Source organism: Elgaria multicarinata, chromosome 9, assembly GCF_023053635.1.
Source record: "Elgaria multicarinata webbii isolate HBS135686 ecotype San Diego chromosome 9, rElgMul1.1.pri, whole genome shotgun sequence".
NCBI classification, from domain to species: domain Eukaryota; kingdom Metazoa; phylum Chordata; class Lepidosauria; order Squamata; family Anguidae; genus Elgaria; species Elgaria multicarinata.
The window spans coordinates 36,943,617-36,962,659 of record NC_086179.1 but is presented as its reverse complement, the minus strand read 5'-3'; the positions used below and the strand labels follow the sequence as shown (position 1 = coordinate 36,962,659).

Genomic DNA, 19,043 nt, shown 5'->3' with positions numbered 1-19,043 from the left:
ACAGTTATGTTCTAGAATGGCCAACTGTATGTGAAGCTTATTTCATTCAGAAAAAAAATCACTGTTTTTTTAATGGAAGCTAGGTTGCTAAGAGTTGCTATAGGTAGTTTATCTTTTGTATTCTCTCCAGGACCTACTACTAATCATATCGATCACATTGTGGGTGGTGTGGAAAGTTGGAGCTTGATTTGGGATTAGTCATAGTGCAGGAGACTTGTGTAAAGCATATTAAACCCACTTCAGGAATGGGTGGTGGGTGGGTGGGTGAAGCACCTGGTTTGGGGAGAGCATCTTGGTTCTACTCTCATACTAACAGAAGTGAATGCATTCAGATTTTATGATACTCATTGGCCAAGTCAGGGCAGCTTTATCAGTAGGAGGGGTTCATACGTTCACCACATAGCTTCCTGGCTTTGAAACGGTTTACATCTCACCCTAGTTTAGTGTAAAATGACAGGAAGGCAACATCTTTGACAGAACACTACTGTTGAGTATAATAAAAGGTGCCAGGCCTTGTTTGGTACATGGCCCGTTGTAGGTATATTACTCTTTCATGGAATGGGAAAATAATTGGGATTACACTAGTGTCAGTTTTTCTCCAGTGTATGAAATAGTATCTCTTCTTTTTTAAGTATGTTCCCTAAATTCGCCTTTGATATCTATACAGTAAAATATGAGCCAACAGATCTGCCTCTAGTTTGAATGTACTCATTCGTCTGCTGATAACCACTAATTGTATAACTTGTATTTGATTTCCACGCACATTTTCTTCCACTATGCATCAATGAAAAGAGTTATCAGCACAATTAAGAGGCTTAGTAGGCAGTGCTGAAGTATTGGACCTAGAGTGAACATGCAACTGGAAAAGGGTATGGAATGAGCAGTTACCTGGGGAGAGAATGGATAAATCAAATTATTTTTTCAGTTACAGATATTTGAAAAATCCATTTTATTAAAAAAAATTGTGTTCTAGCATCTTTGTACATCTCATCTTTGGTCATGGCATTATAGATACCCTATACGTGCCATGGTGAAAATATAGCAAAGGCATTCAACAGCGTAATGAAGAGTCACTTCACACTGTTATAATTTAGACGAGAAGTTATTCTCCACTGCCAGCATTGGGCATAGCTACATCTGTCCTAGTATCTGGGTGTTTCACCACCCTTCCCTGTATGTTGTGGGAAATAGGGCTGCTTTTTCCACTCCCGTTGTAATTTGCTCTTGCCCAAGTCTCAGGCAGAATATTCTACAAGGTATGATAGTACTGTTACACCATTAATAATACAACATCTACAAGGCTGATCAACCTTTTACTTAATATGAAATTCCTAGGGTTACTAGCACAGCAGTGTTTATTCTTATTCCTTCCCAAGCATTAATACTGCCATAGCTCAGATAAACAGAAATAAGGCTAAAGGCATATGAAAGATCAGTCCCACTTCCCCATCTGTCTTAGACACAGTCACAAAATGTGCAGTTTATTTATAAACCAAAATGACACAGAATCTCATTTTGTTAAATGATTTGATTGTGCTCCCCAAACCAGTGCTTTCATTATTACCTGCACTCAATTGTGCTGCCACCATGCAGCAAGTTGTGTGCTCCTATCCTGCAGTCTCTGCTATCTTCCTCAGATAGAACAGAGGCTGTAGTTGTCTCCCTGAGCCAGCTCAGTCCTGAATCCATTTCCTGCTCTAAGATATGTCAAAATATACAGCAATTTCTGGATATAATTTACATCTTTTGGTTACCAATTTAAAAAAAAATCTGCTCTGGGCTAAAATTGATTCTGTTCAGCTAGCAACCAGAATTAAAGGACAGGCTACTGCTGCCACCATCCTTCACAACAACCAAGGCAGTTACCAGCCCATCATTTTAGGCACTTTGTGGCAGTACCAAAGCCATTCATGCACTGTAGCACCTGGAAAGACAAGTCAAGAATCACATTCTCTTTCTCTGTTACTTGCTTCACATATTAGCTCTATGTAGGACAATAAGTTTACCATTACAGGTGAAGTAAGTTTCAGAGGAGCTTGCCAGCCATCAAACTCCTCTCTTGAACAGAATGTAACAGCTAGACTGGCTATATTTAGGGGATCCCTCTGCCTCTTGTTATGCTTCTCTTGTCTGGTTATAAAACTTTGTAACCAAATTATCACTGACTTTCCTTACCTTTTGCTTGGACCTTCATGTCTCAGCTTTAAGTGATTACTGGTCCCATGTGGTACTCATGAGTTAGAGTTATGCGCATACATGCTCTGCACAATCAAGTTAGTGACACCATGAAGAAGGAAAGCTGGACAGCCAGGGCTTGAACATTGGAGTACCACCCCTGTTCTCTTAAATGTGCTCTTGCCCATTTGCTAGGGCAAGCTGTTACCAGATTATAATAGAAATCCCTCAATGAACAAAAGACTACTGGAGAGGGTACAGGTTGGCCAGGGTGTACAATGCATGAAGGGACAACAAGTTGGCTGGGAGGGGAGTGTTTGATGCCATCTAAGTAGTCCAAGCCTAGCAAGCAGTCAGCCGTCTATGTCCCAGCTAAAGAGGTGATGCTTCACAAGCATGTCTTGAACTCCTTCCTTCAGTGGTTTCTTCTCCTTCTCCTACAAATAATAAAGCAAAAAGCTATAGTCATTGAATACTTACAGCAATTGTGGCTAATGTATATGTTCTCCGGTGCAGGGCCCAGAGCTACACTAGCTATGAGGAGGGAAGGGTTGAGGGCAAGTAACGGAAAGACAAGCCCATCTGTGCCTCAGACTCCAGTGCAAATAGGGATGGGAGGAATTAGCCCAGCCCCTAAATCAGGATTGATGGGAAAAGACAGTAACTGAAGGGCTGCTTACTATCGAGGGAGTGGGGAAAGAATCCAGGATCTGCTGCGGGACACACTCACCTCTCTTTTTATGGGAAGTTCCCAATCCTGAGAGAGGCTGAAGGCAAATTTGCTGAGAACTCTGTAAAAGAACATACCAGCATTTATTTATTAATTTATTTAAAATGTTTACAAGCCACTTTTTAGGATAAATCCTACCAAGGCAGCACACTACTAAATTAAAAACTGCAAAATATAATAGAACAATGAAAAATAACCAATACCCATTAAAATCCTAATTCAATTACAGGCCAAGAAAAACAAGTAGATCTTATGGGCCCTGTTGGTAGGCCAGTAATGATGGGGCAATTAAGAATCTGAAAGGAAAGCTGTGCATACACTGCAGCCATAATCAAATACTACAGATACATTTGCTTGTATTTAGTTTATTCTGTTATTGCACTAAAAATGTACTTGATACATACAGTTTTTTGGAATTCTTGTTTATCATATTCTGTTGCCACAAATCTTCAAGGAAATTGGACCATTAAAATGGTCCAATCTGGGTGGGATGTGTGTAATGGACAAACAAAGAATAAAACTGGATTGCGGGAGGGAGAGAGGGAGAGAGGAGGCCTGTGTTTTAAAAATAGTGGCTATGGGGAAACAGTGAAGAGTTCTATATAGGTCTGGGCCTCCCCACAACATCCATGCTCTGTTGCACTGTCCCCGTCTGTCTACATCAGGCTGTGGCTTAGTGGTAGGGTAGGGTTGGTGGTATAACAATGTGGAAGAGAGAAAGGACATTCCACCCACCTGAGCTCACACTTGATCTGCACCCAGCCAGGACTGCGCAAGAACGACCAGGGGTGGAACCATTTCTCCACTGTCTGCAGGCTGGAGCACAACACCTCAAGCCACAGATGCAGCACCTGCTCACTGGAGAACAAGATACAGGAAAAGTTAGTGGCACACAGAAAACGTTTTCCCACCACACAAGAACCACACAAGACAATCTTTAAAAGGTTGAACCAGAGACCGCATGGCCCTTAGCATGGCAAAGGATACAAAATTGTTGGACACGCTAAACAACCTTTTCTAAAAAAAGTGTGATCCAAATCACTACCGCCTCCTGTATTGTGATAACAAAAGCAGCCCTGAAGGAAACCAAACTGGGAGACTCACTTCAGTCCAATACAGATGAGAGAACGAAGTTTCACATCCATCTGAGCGTGTGCTGCATCATGTGACATGTTCACGGATTGCACCGCCTGCCAGGAAAAAAACAAGATCTATGGGCAACACCTCTTCCCTTTGAGCCAGAACTCAAAATTACATGCCAGCTTCATTCCACCCACAGCATTGGCCCGTAGAAACAACAGGGATGAAAGGCCTATATCAAATGCCACTTCCTGGGAAAGACTGGCACAGTCCTCTGGGCTTTTCATAGGATCACATGAAGGGGCAGAGAGAAAGCAGATTGCTTTGCCTCTTCATAAAGCCTTCTGGTGGACTGCTGTGCCTGACTCAGCAACCAGAATAGTGTACTCACTCGATAAAGCAGCTCTTCCGGCGTTAGCACTTTTCCATCTTCATCCAACCTAGAACGGTAAAATAACAGGCCCAGATGTACCAGTAATATGGGACCTCAAGCCCAGGATAAATGCTGGCCCTCTGTGTTCCCCAGAAGCTATGCCCCCTTTTCCCTAACCACTGGTGGTTGGTGTCTCAGTATCTTTGCAGTTTTTCCCATTCCCATTTCCACACCCTTTTGCCTTTGCCACCACTGGAAAGAGGTCTCCAAGTGTTCATCTCAAATGGAATTCATCCCTTAGGCTAGAAGAGGTTCAAACCCATGAGAGAAACCTGTATGAACTAGGCCAGTTGCTTGCCCTGCTCAGCGTCATTTACACAATGGAAGCAACAGTTCCCTACAACACAGATTCTCAGCATTCCTTGCAGGTTTCAGTACAGATGATCCATCTGCTAGGAAAAGACACATCCACAAGCTTATAACACTTTGAAGACCACTCTAAGAACAAGAGGCACCTTTGTTAAGGCATTTCTGCAGCAGGCACATCAGTAATGTGATTACTTGAACTGTGCGAAAACATCACAAGAGAAAAAGGTTTTGCTAGGAGGGGCACCTGGTTGACAAGAAACACATAACTCATTAATGTGAAGTGAAAAGCTTTACCTGTAAGTCTTGCAGAGTACAAGACGAGAGTACACGGAGTCAAAGTCTCGCTCCACTTCACGCCCAGCAGCCTAAAGAAAGCGTACACACATACAAACTCTGATCCAAATGTTATTAATACTTCTGCCTCTCTTACTTTGAAGGTAACCCATGCATGCTTTGCCCTGCCACAACTACTTATAGCATGTCACCAAAAAGATCACCCTCCCAAATGCCTCCCTGCACTCCAGCTTTACAGATTTCTAGAGAGGACCATGATTTCTCCTGTATTTCCCAGAGACCCTACAGACACCAACTGCCACTCTTACCTCTTCAATGAAGAGCCAGGGGTGGCAGGGTCCACCCAGCAGAGAAGGCCTCTTCAGCCCATGTTCAAATATGGCCTTGAGGGCTGGACAGAGCGTCCCTCGTACCAAGTCCGTGATACCTTCAGTGACAGAGTCATCTCCAGCAATGGAATACTGAGAGGGACAAGATTGCAGCTTCTATTAACACTTCAGAAAGGGGTCACAGCCAACATAAAGGAATTCATGATAAGCAGATCTGTACCACAGATGCTGTATCACATATGTGCTCCACCATATTATGGGTGGATCTCCATGCAACTGTAGAGCCCACATGACTGAAGAATGCAGTAAAGTGCACAGGATCCTGCTAATGCAAGCTGTGTTCATCCAACTAACAAGTATATGAATGAAACTGTTATTTTTCAAGACTTACCCTTACTCACCTTTTCAGCCCCTACCCTTCAAATTAGTTGACAAGACTTCTGTTTTAAACTGGCTCCTCCCATACATTTAATTCATTCCTGGCGTAGCTACAAATTTATTGAATGCTCTACCTTTTTTATACCATTTTTATATGCTCTACCTTTCCTATTCGGTCGTGGGAATAATGATATTGCCTACTTCTTTTGGAGTACTTACAGGTAGGGCATTTTCCTCCACAAGATGCCCACTCACACCCATGAACCCACCCAGCTTTTGTGCATCTATTCAGAATTAGTTTCTTGGCATTAGCACCATCGATACGCTGTTTGCAAGCTGTGTCAAGCTAAAACATGAACCCAAGGAACAGTGAAGGGTGATGGCATTAGGCAGAACCAGACTCCAATATGGAGGAGGAAATTTTACCTCTTTGCTCCGTTCATCCAGGACCTCCACAAACTTAGCAGGAAACCAACCTATTAAAAATCAGAGAAAGAACAAAGGATAAGAGGCTAGTTTGATAGCAGCCTGTAAATAACTCCAGCTATTGAGCGGTATAGAAATTAAATAAATAGATAGATTAATATTTGTAACATGAGCTTTGAGAGTAGTTCCCTCAGTTAATATTTTTGTTAAAATAATATTTGGAGCAAGGACACCATTGCACTGCCACCAGTTGAAGCTTCTACTCACAAATCCAACTTCACACATCCCATTTACACTCACCTCTGAGGCCATTCAGCTCACCAACCCAACAGTGCTCATCCTTCTGGGAGATGATCTACAGGAATTGAAAGAAGGGACAGTGACTTAATAAACTGGAGAGGAAAAGAGGGGCAAACAATAGTGCATAAGAGCAAAAAGGCTTATAGAGCCATAGCTGGTTTCCATTTTCTACTTTGCTTCACTGACACATAAACATAAGAACATAAGAAGCACCATGCTGGATCAGACCAAAGGCCCATCTAGTCCAGCACTCTGTTCACACAGTGGCCAACCAGCCATCGGCCAGGGACCAACAAGGCAGGACATGGTGCAACAGCACCCTCCCACCCATGTTCCCCAGCAACTGGTGCACACAGGCTTACTGCCTCGAATACTGGAGATAGCACACAACCATCAGGGCTAGTAGCCATTGATAGCCTTCGCCTCCGGGAATTTATCCAACCCCCTTTTAAAGCCATCCAAATTGGTGGCCATCATTACATCTTGTGGTAGTGAGTTCCATAATTTAACTATGTGCTGTGTGAAGAAGGACTTCCTCCGTATCCACATTCTCCATACCATGCATAATTTTGTACACCTCTTATCATGTCTCCCCTTAGCCTCCTTTTTTCCAAGCTAAACAATCCCAGTTGATGTAATCTTGCCTCAGAGGGGAGGTGCTCCAGCCCCTTAATCATTTTAGTTGCCATTTTCTGCACTTTTTCCAGCTCTATGATATCCTTTTTTAGGTGTGGCGACCGGAACTGTACACATTATTCTAAGTGTGGTCACACCATAGATTTATATAAAGGCAGTATGATACTGGCCATTTTATTCTCGATTCCTTTTCTTATAATGCCTAACATGGAGTTTGCCTTCTTTACAGCAGCCACACACTGGGTGGACATTTTCATCAAGACATTTTCACCACAATCCCAAGATCTCTTTCCTGTTCAGTCACCGCCAGCTGAGATCCTATTGGTGTTAGGTTTTTTTTGCCCAACGTGCATCGCTTTACACTTGCTTACATTGAACCGCATCTGCCATTTGGATGCCCACTCTCCCTGCTTGGAGAGATCCTTTTGGAGCTCTTCAGAATCCCTTTGTGTTTTAACAACCTTAAATAATTTGGTGCTGTCGGCAAACTCAGCCACTTCACTGCTCGCTCCTAATTCCAGATCATTTATGAACAGGTTGAAAAGAATTGGTCCCAATACCGATCCCTGTAGGACCCCACTATTTACTTCCCTCCATTGCGAGAATTGACCGTTTATTCCTACTCTCTGCTTTCTGTTCTCTAACCAGCTACTGATCCATAAGAGGACCTCTCGTCTTCTTCCATGACTGCTAAGTTTGTTCAGGAGTCTTTGTTGAGGGACTTTATCAAAAGCCTTTTGGAAGTCCAAGTAAACAATGTCCACTGGATCACCTCTGCCTACATGTCCAGCCTAATAAAGTCTCCATGTGCCTGTCTTGGATTGAGGAGACTGACATTTACTAATGATCCATAAAAGACAAGAATCAAAAGGGTTCGAGCTACAGCTGACCAGTTAATCAATTCAGATTTACATCCATCCCCCCAGCCATCTTTCTAGCGTGTTTCAATATACAGATTGAGCTTCAGAAATTATTCTCTTTTTTTGTCTTATGCAAGACTTTTCAGGTTCACATATGCATAGCCAATTTCCCCAACTTTTTAATTTGTTTTATGTAATTATGTCTAGGCCTTGCTCTTTCTCCTTCTCCTTCCAATTACCCTTTAATTATATCTTTCACTAGTTCTTATTTATCACAAATAACGTTGTTTTACTCTCATTTATTTTGAGGCCATAGTCTTGAAAAACAATTCACTGTATTTGTTGTTCCTTATTCATATGACGTCAAATTCCCCTCTGCTTCTTTCTACATGGTACTGTCATACCGTGATGATATCATTCTTGCGGAAGCCCAGTTCATCATCATCATGACGCTCAAAATCCAGCAACGCCTTGGCACGTCGCCGCTGATTCCGGGAACAGGCCACGTAGCTTTCATGGTCCCGCTGGTGGCTTTCCATGGTGTAATCTGGAGTCAAATCCTGGGTGTTGAGGGAAGCACAGGAGCAAGCGATATTCGTACAAAGCGGAAAGTAGACATTAACAAGGGAGGAAGGGACTCCTCAGGTTATGTTGCTTCTCTTTTCCCTCATGAAGTAGGCTCCCACTACAATACTGCACAACCCCCTCCTTGAGTAATGTGAGCACAGATGTTGCCATGTGATTAGGAGGAAGAATAGATTCACCCACTTGGGAAGCCCCTCACTCACTATGCTGCAGCTCTTGGGATCCACACACTGGAAGTGCTGTGCCACTTGCAGGATGGCCTCACGCAGGTCTGCGACCAGCTCAGTTTGCTTAATGTTCTTGGCTTTCAGTGCCTCCATATCATCTTCTCCTAGAAGTAAGGATGAGGAAATCTCTCAAGCAGAGCATGGTGACAAAGGTAATTTCTTCCAACAACTGATATTAAATAGACTGGTGTTGTCTATACATGAAGGTTCAATTTTGCTATCACAGTAAATAACCAACAGACCCCCTTCCATTAATTTATCTAAGCTTTTATAGAAAGGAGCAAATAAGGCCATCGCTACATATTTTAGTAGCGAAATCCATGTGTTAATTAGGTGGTTTGTGACAAAGAACTCTTGATTTTTTTGAACCTACTGCACTTCAACTTCATTGATTGAACTCTTTCACTATTACAAGGGAGGAAAAATGTCTAGATAAACATTCATCGTTTTTCATGACTCAATTATGTCCACCTCCCTGTAGTCATAATTTTTCCTAAAGCCTCAAATATTTTAACCCATTCTCAATGGGTTACTTTAACTATCTTGGCTATTTTATTTGCCGTTTCCTGCACAATTCTTTTAAGAGGAAGCAACACACTATTCAATGATTTTAAAAACTGCTAGTTTAAGTCCAGAGGTAAGACCATCTCATGTTGGCTCAAGCTCCACAAAGTCAGGAAATTGGAAGCTAAGGCTGATGTCTTACCTGACGTGTCCCATTATCAGTAGGGATGGCGCAAGTGTCCAACTCGGTCCGTGAGAGCGGCAGACCCTCCACGTCTGGCCCTTGCGGACCGAGTAGGATGTGCTTGGCCCTAGTGCAGCCCCCTGCCAGAGTGCCCCCCACAGGCACTCTGTTGCATGTCTGCCATGGCTTCCAGCCCTTTCCCATTAATGTAGCAGGGGAAATGCACACTTTCTGGAAGCTCTGTAAAGCATGCATCGCCCACTCCCCTACCATGATGGGGGCCTTAAAGGCCTTATTAATTCTGTTAATATAGTCTTTAAGGCCCCCATTGGCATTGGGGGGGCAGATGCACACTTTCGGGAGGCCCCAGAAGGTGCCTATCTCCCCCTCTATGCAAATGGTGGCCATCATTAGCATGGAGGGGGGAGATGCACGCTTCTGAAGCCTCTGGAAAGTACACATTTCCCTCCATTGCCATTAGTGCAGTGGGGAAAATGCACTCTTTCCAGAAGCTCCGGAAAGCAGGCATCTCTTCCCACCCCCTCATACTGATAGGGGCCTTAAAGGCCCCCACTGGTACAGGGGGCACACTTTCCAGATACTCCCTGAGTTTGCTCACTCCTACTTATCAGAGATGATGATGTGCAATGTCACAAATTGTGCTTGCTTGCAACTTATTTTCCATGCACCCACACGTTCCTGGGACCTTCAAGCCCAAATCCAGATGGGGAGGATGGAGTGCTTGGGACCAGCAAAGAGGCCCCATGTTGTCCTAATCCTGTATTGCCTTATGAAGCATCTGAGCCTTATTGTATTGCTAGATGAATCCTCCTGTGAGTTTACCCATCTCTATTCATTGCTTGTAAGCAAGCACAATTTGTGATATTACACAACTACACTGCTGATCATAAGACATGTATGTTAAGGCATCAGCCTTAGCTTCCAATTTCCTGGCTTTGTGGTGTGCAAACCAACATAAGATAGCCTTAACTCTAGTCTTAAACAAGCAGTTTTTTAAATAATTGATTTTCCCTGGCTTTTAAACAGGAAATGTATTATTACTGTGTTCTGGGGGTGAGGGTGGGAGACAAACTAAAAAAGAAAACACAAACAAGTCATTAACTGAGTAGATGTGTAGAAATGAATAGATATGCCCCTCTATATTCAGAAAGGTTTATTTCTGAGCAAGCCTGCTGCACAGGACCACAGCACTCACTTTCCCTCCCTATCCCTTGTTCATCAGTTATCTATCCATCAGTAAGAATGAGCTTAATAATGTTTGGACCACTGCGCAGGACCTCACCAAACCAATGAAATACACATTTCCTTGACAAACCTGAATAAAGTACATGAGTAGCTTTCACCAAAATCTGGAAGAAATATGCCAAGCTGCACGTTGGAGTAAAAAGCAGAAATATGTCTACTTTCAGCAGCTTTAAACTTGTTGTACTGTGGCAATTTTTATCGGATCCCCTTGAACTACATAGAGACCCATTACACAGACTCAAAAACATGTTTATATTTGCAGACTGGCTTGCTGAGGGACAGCCCTTAATTTGCAAATAGCCTCAAAAGTAGCCCACACTATCTGAAGTGTATCAGAAAGCAAGGAGGGCAGTTACTTGAATTCCTCAATGCTATTTGAGTCTCATTAATGTGTTTTGAGTCTCATTAATGTCTTTCTCTGGACCTTTAAGAGAAAGTATTTCTGGGGCTTCATCACAGTTAATGACATCTTCCTGCTTACATCAGAGTACATCTAATATGCTGCACAACACCACTGAGCCACTGACAGAAAGAAAAGTCTGCTTATATATCCTAAGGGAAAGCAGGCAGCTTGGCACAATGTATATAGTGCAAGGACACTCCATATTGTGAACATGCACAGTGTTTCACTGTAAGCATGCCATCACTGCCTTTTTAATTGTTCTGTCCTTTGCAGGGAACAATAATCTCATCGTGCATGTGTCCTTACCAAAAAGCAGTGAGCTGATGCCAGACTTTCTGCGTTGTGTCCTGCGTCGCACAATCTGAGTGAGGCAGAAGAGCAAGGCACAAAAGGAGAGGACATTATAAAGAAAAAGGCTATATTGACTAGGTACATTATGTTCAGTATGGCAAGCAGATCTTGAGGGTTACTCACATTAAATGGGGGTGGGGAAAGAAAAGGGGTGCAGATGACAGAAGAGCAGAGCAATAAGTAGCAGCAGGTTAGGAAACTTGGTAGTATTTCTTCAACAAGATATCTAGGATTGTAACGCAATATTATCTACCACTACCTTTGGGCAATAAGTGAACGCAACAAATGAGCAGAAACTAAGACTGAGGAAGGAAATAATTTGAATTCAGGATCCTTAAGAGCTTTGTAAACATACCTTTGATAAGTTGACAGCAGCACCAGGATTGAGCAGCTGCCCTTGGTCAGCAATGAGGTAGGCAAGGTGCTTGCAACGCTGAGTTTCCACCGCCACATCTGTCAGTGAGGCAGCAACACGCATGGCTTCCTGCAGGAGCACATCCGGATCTTCAATCTGAGAGGGGATGTCTGAGAGTGTGTTGAAGATGGATGCAGAGTTCTCTGACTGGATCAGCTCATCTTCCTGTGTTAATGTGGACAAGTAATTCTTCATGTTATGGGCTACTCATGTTGCAGAATGTTTTTGCATTTCTCCCTACCCGTTACTTGTATCTAACTCTAATCCCATAGTGAATGTTTGCACAGTGCAACCAAAACAAAATCAATGCATGGCGTAATTGCCCCCCCTTGCCCCCACCTCATTTCATTCATATTGGCTACCCCATGACACCTGCAGTGAATACGTGATGAAGATATGCTGCTAACCAACTATTTTCTATCTGGGAAGACAAAATTAATTATTCCAAATTCTGAAATTATCCATGTTGCCCCTTCTATGTTAGTTCTCCTAGTATTTGAAAACTACTTCTAGCAAACCGCAGATGTACTAATTGTACATTAGCAGGAGCCCTTTCTGTGGCAAGTCCAGCAGCAAGTACCATCAAGAACTCTAGGGGAAATAAATGAACAGAATATAGAAAGTGTACAAAAAGACTCTGATGGCTTCAGTCAATGAACTTTGAGACTAAAGCTTTCAAATTGTTTTCCTAGTGGTATATGAAGAAATTCCTTAATGGTAGCACAGAGTTTCAGCCACCCCTGGTCAGAGCACACTAGCCATCCTGCACCAATGTCACAGTATTAGACAGCCACTCACGAATTATTTCTGCAGGACAAACCACAGGCTCTAAGGCTGCAAGCCTACGTACACATACCTGGGAGTAAGTCTCATTACACTAAGTAGAGTCTCACTGAACTCAATAGTTCAACTGTTTTGAATGGAGAGGTACAGAATTGCACCATCAAATATGCACAACACAAAATCAGGAAAATGCAGCATTTTTGTGTGTGGCTCTTGTAGAAAATTCCTCCTGTAAAGCCACCTGATAAAAATAATCCAGATACACATTTGCTGATTTTGTGGCTCCATCCATACCTTAATCTATATATTAATTTGTTGGCATTATTTCAGAAGTCTGAAAAGAGGTAAGTAAGACAATAATAATAAGAGGTCAAAGTTTTGAAAGAGCAAAGCACGGTATTTTTTCATTCTCGTTTCCTGACACACTGCCTCCCTGAATTCGGGACAAACTCTCCCCTATATTCCATGAAGGAAAAAAGAGAGGGCTGGGAGCTGAGAAATGTAAGTTACCTTCATGCTGAGCATGCCCAGTGTGACCTGGAAGAGAACAATGGAGCCCTGGTAGAAAAAAAGATCCCAGATGCGTAGCAACAGCTTGATATGCACAACACTAGCAAATGATGTGAGGAACCAGTGTAGAGTGATCAGGGAGAGCTCTGTGGATGGAGACAGAGAGGGAAGCATGTAATTCTAGTTTACCAGTCACCAAAAGAATTGGCCCCATGCCCATCCTCTATATAGTCACCTTCTGTTCCCAACATAAACAGAGTACACTCACTCCCTCTTTCAAACATGTGTCTCTGTGATTATCATTGAAAGGAAGTGGAAGCAAATACTCTTTTCGTCAAGCAGATTTCATCTATTGGGTTACAGAGAGTTCGCACACGTATCCACTCACAGTAAAGGAGAACTACACACATTAACAGGATTAACAGAACTACACACACTAACAGCTCTGGGCCACAGATATTCACAGTTTTCCCCTTAGAACAAAAATGTTTAAAACGCAAGTGGTTATGTGTGAGTGCACACATATATATACACACACACACACACACACACACACACACACACACACACCCCTCCCTCAAACCCAAACACTCCACCTCCACTCTACCCAGTGGCTTGTATACAAAACATATTTGACTTATATGCTCCACTAGATTCTCCTCGTAGTAACACCAGGGGAAATGCTCATTGTGTTAACAGTGTGGTTTACGGAACAGAGTTAAACTTTGTAGCCTCAAACTCCCTGGAGTATTGTTAAAGCAAATCACTGCAATTCGTTGCTTCCAAGCAGAGAGTAAAATAGCAAAATCCTTTAAAAAGTTGTGGTGAGGGCTGTAAAGCGCGAAGTACGTGTTAAATGGAACGCAGAAAACTTCCTTGTAGCAGGTCAGGCTATTTGTCCCCCTAGGCGGGCATTGTGAGCTCTCATCGGCAGTGGCACTCCCAAGAGGTCTCTAGCAGAATCTTTCCCACCTCCTGCTACTCGGCCCTTTTTTAACTGGAGATGCCAGAGATGGCACCTGAAACCACCTGCCTGAAAAGCACCTGCTCTATCTCTGTCAGAACCATTAATACCCATTTCTCCCTTAAACGTAACCAAGTCCATTAAGGGGGCACTTTTAATGCAGGAAAGACAATCCTCTCAACAGCACTGCTTTCATTCTGCCTAATTTATGGAACAAACAAGGCTCAGAGGAAGGCCATCTCAGGACACCAAAGGATCAGCAGATGAATTTATTTATTTCATTATATACTCTTTGGGCAGTATACAACAATTCATAAGATTAAAAAAAATACAAAAATTTAAACATACAACATTTAAAGCAATTTAGACATCTAAAAACAGTTTCAATCAAATGCTAGACCTGTTTAGATGAAGAAAGGCTCTCACCAATGTCATGCTCCTGAAGAAGTTTGTCCAGTCGTGGCAGGTACTGCACGATGAGATGGCGCAGGACACGCTGGTCGGTCTGAACACCCATCAGAGTCGTGCTGAAGTAGGAGGCTGGCACCAGGTCTTCAATGATCGAACACATCATCCAAAAGGCATCTTCCTCTTCCAAGAAAAGAAGCAAGGAAGCTACTACCTGGCAGGTGAGAAGAGAAGACCTGAAAGTAAGCTGCAAAGCAAGCCTTACACCGGAAAGGCCTCTGCTGCTCCCACTCACAGCAGTGTAATTTCGCAACAGTGATAAGCAGCCTCATAATTTCAGTGGCAAGACAGAATCAGTCCGATGGAAGCACCTGAAATGAATCCCAGTGCCTGAACAATGCTCTAAGAACTTGTGATATGCATTTGTTCTGAGAAGTATATGTTCTGTGTAGCTCTGGGCCACATTCTTAATGTTAGCCGTTTAGGAGCTTGTGCTGAAAGGTGTTTTATAAAGTCTCCCAAAAACCAAGCTCTAAGCGTAGGCTGAAAACTAAGGTAAGTTCACAAAGGGCCTATTCAGACAACACACTGAGCCATGGTTAGGCCACTAACGCTTTTGCAGCAAATGGTTAGTGAACGTGTTTAAACCATGGTTACGTAGCCACCATGGTTAGGAATGGTTCACATGACCTGCTACAGTCACGTTTAGCTCAAATGCTTAACCCCCATGGCTTAGCGTGTTATCAGAACAGGGTCAAAGTAACTTTGATTCAATTCTATAGCACCAATAATTCTACAAATAAAGAAGAGAGAGCCCAAGAGACTTTGTTGAGCTTTACCACCCACCCAGACTTTGCTTTACTCCTCCCCAAAGCAGTGAAGCAGCAACAGTGAAAGAGTGGGGTGAGGGATGATATCACCTGCCTCCCCTACTCTTTACAGTTGAGAAGAGCAGCTGACCCTCAAGTAGATCTTCCTGGAACATCAAGCCTGGAGAGTGGCAGAGACTGTTTTGCTTGCCCAACCCAGAGGAAATGTGTGTCATTGGCAAAGAATGAGCACCCTCCAGGCTGAACAATAAAGTCATCGTCATGGCTCGGCATGGGGATAATGTAGGCTGCCTCCCCTTTTTCTGCCTCTTTTTCTACATCAAGAAGGCAAGTTTGACATAAGGGGGGAAGTGGCTCTTTGTATCATGTACTATTATTATATTAATTAGTTACACCTAGTTTTATTCTGGGCTTCTGCTGGCTCTAGAGTAGATTTGTCTCCTTTAATGGTATATGCAAATTGTTTAGTACATTAGCTGCTAGAGACGGGAATAAATATATATTTTGTTGATATATATTAATTTTGTATTTATTAACTGGTGCTTTTAAAATCTTAAATTGAAAGTTTCTTTATAGGTCTAGCATAGCATTTTTATTGCCAGTTAATTTTTCATATTGTCTTCTAACACTGTGTTTGCTTTTGTATGATGGACGTTAACACTTTGGGTTTCCTTTTGGAGAGAAGAGTGAGGTACAAATAAAGGATGGTAGCGACAAGTTCTTCATCCTCTTGCTGAAACATGTAGATGCCTCTCTGTATAGATGACTGCATATTGTTTTAATCTCACCATTCCCCACTTGAGACTCCACCAATTCCTAGTGGCACTTGCTGAGAATACAGAGTTTCTCCAACCTAGGGTGGCTCTCCCTGCAATAAGCTTTTTTATGTGTCACATCTGGTCATTAGAAAATTTGCTGTGGTGAAGCCGTTTGGTAGCAGTCCTATAGCCAGAGCAATGTGTGATGTTTATTTCATTCTCCGCTATCTCTGAAGTGAATCCATTTTGTTTATTCCACTGCATGAAGAAAATTCTACGTTGTTGCTATCTTAAAGGAAACAGGTACAACACAAGTTTAACCCACAATGGGGGAGGTTCATTTACCATGCCAGTGCCTTGACAATAGCCAATATCTGGATACAGCCAAGCCAACCCACGTAGTATTCTGCGTAGCCGTGGTACTCCAATGCTATTCATGTTGGAGAAGCAGGCATTGCTGGGCATGGTGCGGAGCAGATCTTTCTCAATCTAAGAAAGAGCAAGCATCACAGATAAATATTCCATATTCACTTAGTGATGAGTCTCCCCACCGTCTTTTTCTGGTTCCCAGCTAGCCCTTATATTTTCTACACCCTGTTAAAGTAGTCCTGGAGGTGAAGATTTCCATTTCACTTCAGCAAGGAAGTCCAGCAAACAGCATGCAAAAATCATAGAATCATAGAATCATAGAATAACAGAGTTGGAAGGGGCCTACAAGGCTATCGAGTCCAACCCCCTGCTCAATGCAGGAATCCACCCTAATCTATTCAGTAATGGCTCACTTGCAACTTGAAATGAACTGCTCCAGGTAGAAAAGTATGCATCATGTTATTGCATGTTCAGGATAAAAATGCACCAAGTGGTGGTGAGTATGTCCACATATAATGCAGATGTGCACATTCTAGATGTCACCTCTAAACCAGCTTACATGACATGCTAAATGTCCACAAATTGTAGCAATTGTGCCATTGTGGGATGACATAGTTAAAGTAGTCTTAGAGTTGGAGATTTGTTTCAGACCTTTTGTCCAGTTTTAACAGTTGCCTTATACCCCATTATTTCATGATACTTTTTTTCCTATCCCCAACCTTTAGGCAAGGAAATATTTTCATGCCCATGATTACAGCATAATTTGTTACAATAGGAGGAAAGGAAGTTCCTCTTAAAGGGTACAGTGAGGTCTGAAGGAGACAATCATATTACTAAAAATTGTTTATTTTAAAAGTTATCTCACCTTCCCTAGTTGGCTTTGCAAAATCCGATCCTTCTTATTGGGGTTTCTGCTGTTTGTACTTATTGGGCTGTCTGTCATTTTGAGGATCACTCTCAAGAACCTTAGGGTCTTAGAGGATTAAGAGCTAGGGAAACAATGGTGCTATGGAGAGCTATCTCTCTCTCTCTCTCTCTCTCTCTCTCTCTCTCACACACACACACACACACACACACACACACACACCACTTTGTCTTGTAATACAGAGACTACCTCCTCACTTTTTGTTTAGTGTTTATATTCAACAGCAAATTGCTGTTAACACTCATTAGCACATCATCTCAGGAACTGTTGCTCAACGATGTTTTATGCAAACTGTCTGCTCCTGCAAAACAATTAGCCTCTGTTGTGCAGCAGAAAGATTTGTGCTGGCTGAGGGAGGTGCTAACAGGGTTCCATACCTAAACCTGGAAACTGCCCACCTTCTAGTGATAATAGAGGTTTCTTCTTCTCCTTCCAGCATGTTGACTCACTCCACTTTGTTCAAAGCTAACTTAAATCTACAAAAGCAGTATGTGCTGGTAAAGCCTTTCCACACGTCTATCAGAAAGAAGGCTGTAAGACAATCACCTTAAGTCCATGTTCAGTGTTAAGCCCTGAACATAAGACTCCTTCTCCTCATTGCTGTTTTTAACCACCTTTTACTCCCATCCATTTGATCCGTTTTGCTGAACCCCAAGCACTAACCCATGGGGATTACCCACTTGTTTGGCAGCAATGGTTTCATCATTTGAGCAGTTTTTCACAATTTCTCGGTAAGACATTTCTGAACTTCTCTTCTTCTGAAGAGCACCTGATAGTCGCATCCATAGCTGGGTAGAAAAGGGGGAAGGAGTTAGAAGTAAGACACATGAAATCTCACCCATAAACTCCCCTCCATCCATGACTTGCCAGGAGTGCCTCACCTGTGGCCTCATGCTGTGAGGAATACCAGCTAACACCAGCAATCGCAGCTTATCCGAACGTGGAAGTATGACTTCAATTTTGTCCCAGGTAAGGTCCCCTACATCATGGTTGTGTGTGAACTCCAAGTGAGCCTGCCATTTCAACCTCTGCTGTGGCTCTTCAATCAGAGGGATCCCCAAGAGCTTGCTGGAGTTTGGCTCAGTGTCATCTGTAACAAGGGACACAACTTTAGGGGTGGGAAGAAAAAAAAGTAAGGTGGTAGTTGTTCTCTACATCTGGAAAAAAACCATAATCCTCTAAATAAGTAGATTTTATGATCTAGCGAGACAGGAAACAAGCTCTAGCAGTTTGTGGGTGGGCATAATTAATGACCCATTTTTATGCCAATGCATTCATGAATCATAGTTGTTTTCAATGTCACAAGCAAAAACCCACAGCCCTTTGTGAAGCCTATGTTCATCAATCACTTCAAATGCAAGCAGGAAAATAAAGTTGTTTATTTATTTGAAAATTTATATACTGCCTTTCTGATTCAGAAATGCCAAAATTGGCTAGCATCAGTAATAAATAATAATTACTAATAATGTTCAGGGTTTCATTTTGTACTTGCCTAGATTATCACGTGTGTTAAAGTCAGTATCTTAGGGATGCTTCTTACAAAATGTTTTGTATTCTGATACAGATACCCAAGTACAAAATACATGCATGTTACACCTGAGTTATTAAAGA

At 42.5% G+C, this 19,043-nt stretch overlaps 1 protein-coding gene across 4 annotated transcripts in view; it reads right to left on the bottom strand.

Moving 5' to 3' along the window:
* Positions 1-1,294: 1,294 nt before the first annotated feature.
* The window catches only part of SGSM3 (small G protein signaling modulator 3), a 44,242-nt gene continuing 26,493 nt past the window's right edge, over positions 1,295-19,043 (bottom strand). For 3 of the 4 annotated variants that reach the window (XM_063133573.1, XM_063133571.1, XM_063133574.1), the window contains 18 exons: positions 18,314-18,522; positions 18,113-18,220; positions 16,484-16,627; positions 14,569-14,764; positions 13,179-13,324; positions 11,826-12,050; positions 11,426-11,480; positions 8,739-8,866; positions 8,355-8,510; positions 6,455-6,509; positions 6,155-6,204; positions 5,330-5,482; positions 5,022-5,092; positions 4,377-4,425; positions 4,010-4,095; positions 3,641-3,763; positions 2,906-2,966; positions 1,295-2,612 (listed from right to left, as the gene is read on the bottom strand). In XM_063133573.1, coding sequence (XP_062989643.1) covers positions 2,529-2,612; positions 2,906-2,966; positions 3,641-3,763; positions 4,010-4,095; positions 4,377-4,425; positions 5,022-5,092; positions 5,330-5,482; positions 6,155-6,204; positions 6,455-6,509; positions 8,355-8,510; positions 8,739-8,866; positions 11,426-11,480; positions 11,826-12,050; positions 13,179-13,324; positions 14,569-14,764; positions 16,484-16,627; positions 18,113-18,220; positions 18,314-18,522 — 2,099 coding nt within the window. In that variant the 3' untranslated portion in view covers positions 1,295-2,528. The remainder of the gene's footprint in view (positions 2,613-2,905; positions 2,967-3,640; positions 3,764-4,009; positions 4,096-4,376; positions 4,426-5,021; positions 5,093-5,329; positions 5,483-6,154; positions 6,205-6,454; positions 6,510-8,354; positions 8,511-8,738; positions 8,867-11,425; positions 11,481-11,825; positions 12,051-13,178; positions 13,325-14,568; positions 14,765-16,483; positions 16,628-18,112; positions 18,221-18,313; positions 18,523-19,043) is intronic. The other variant, XM_063133572.1, reaches the window with a different exon arrangement.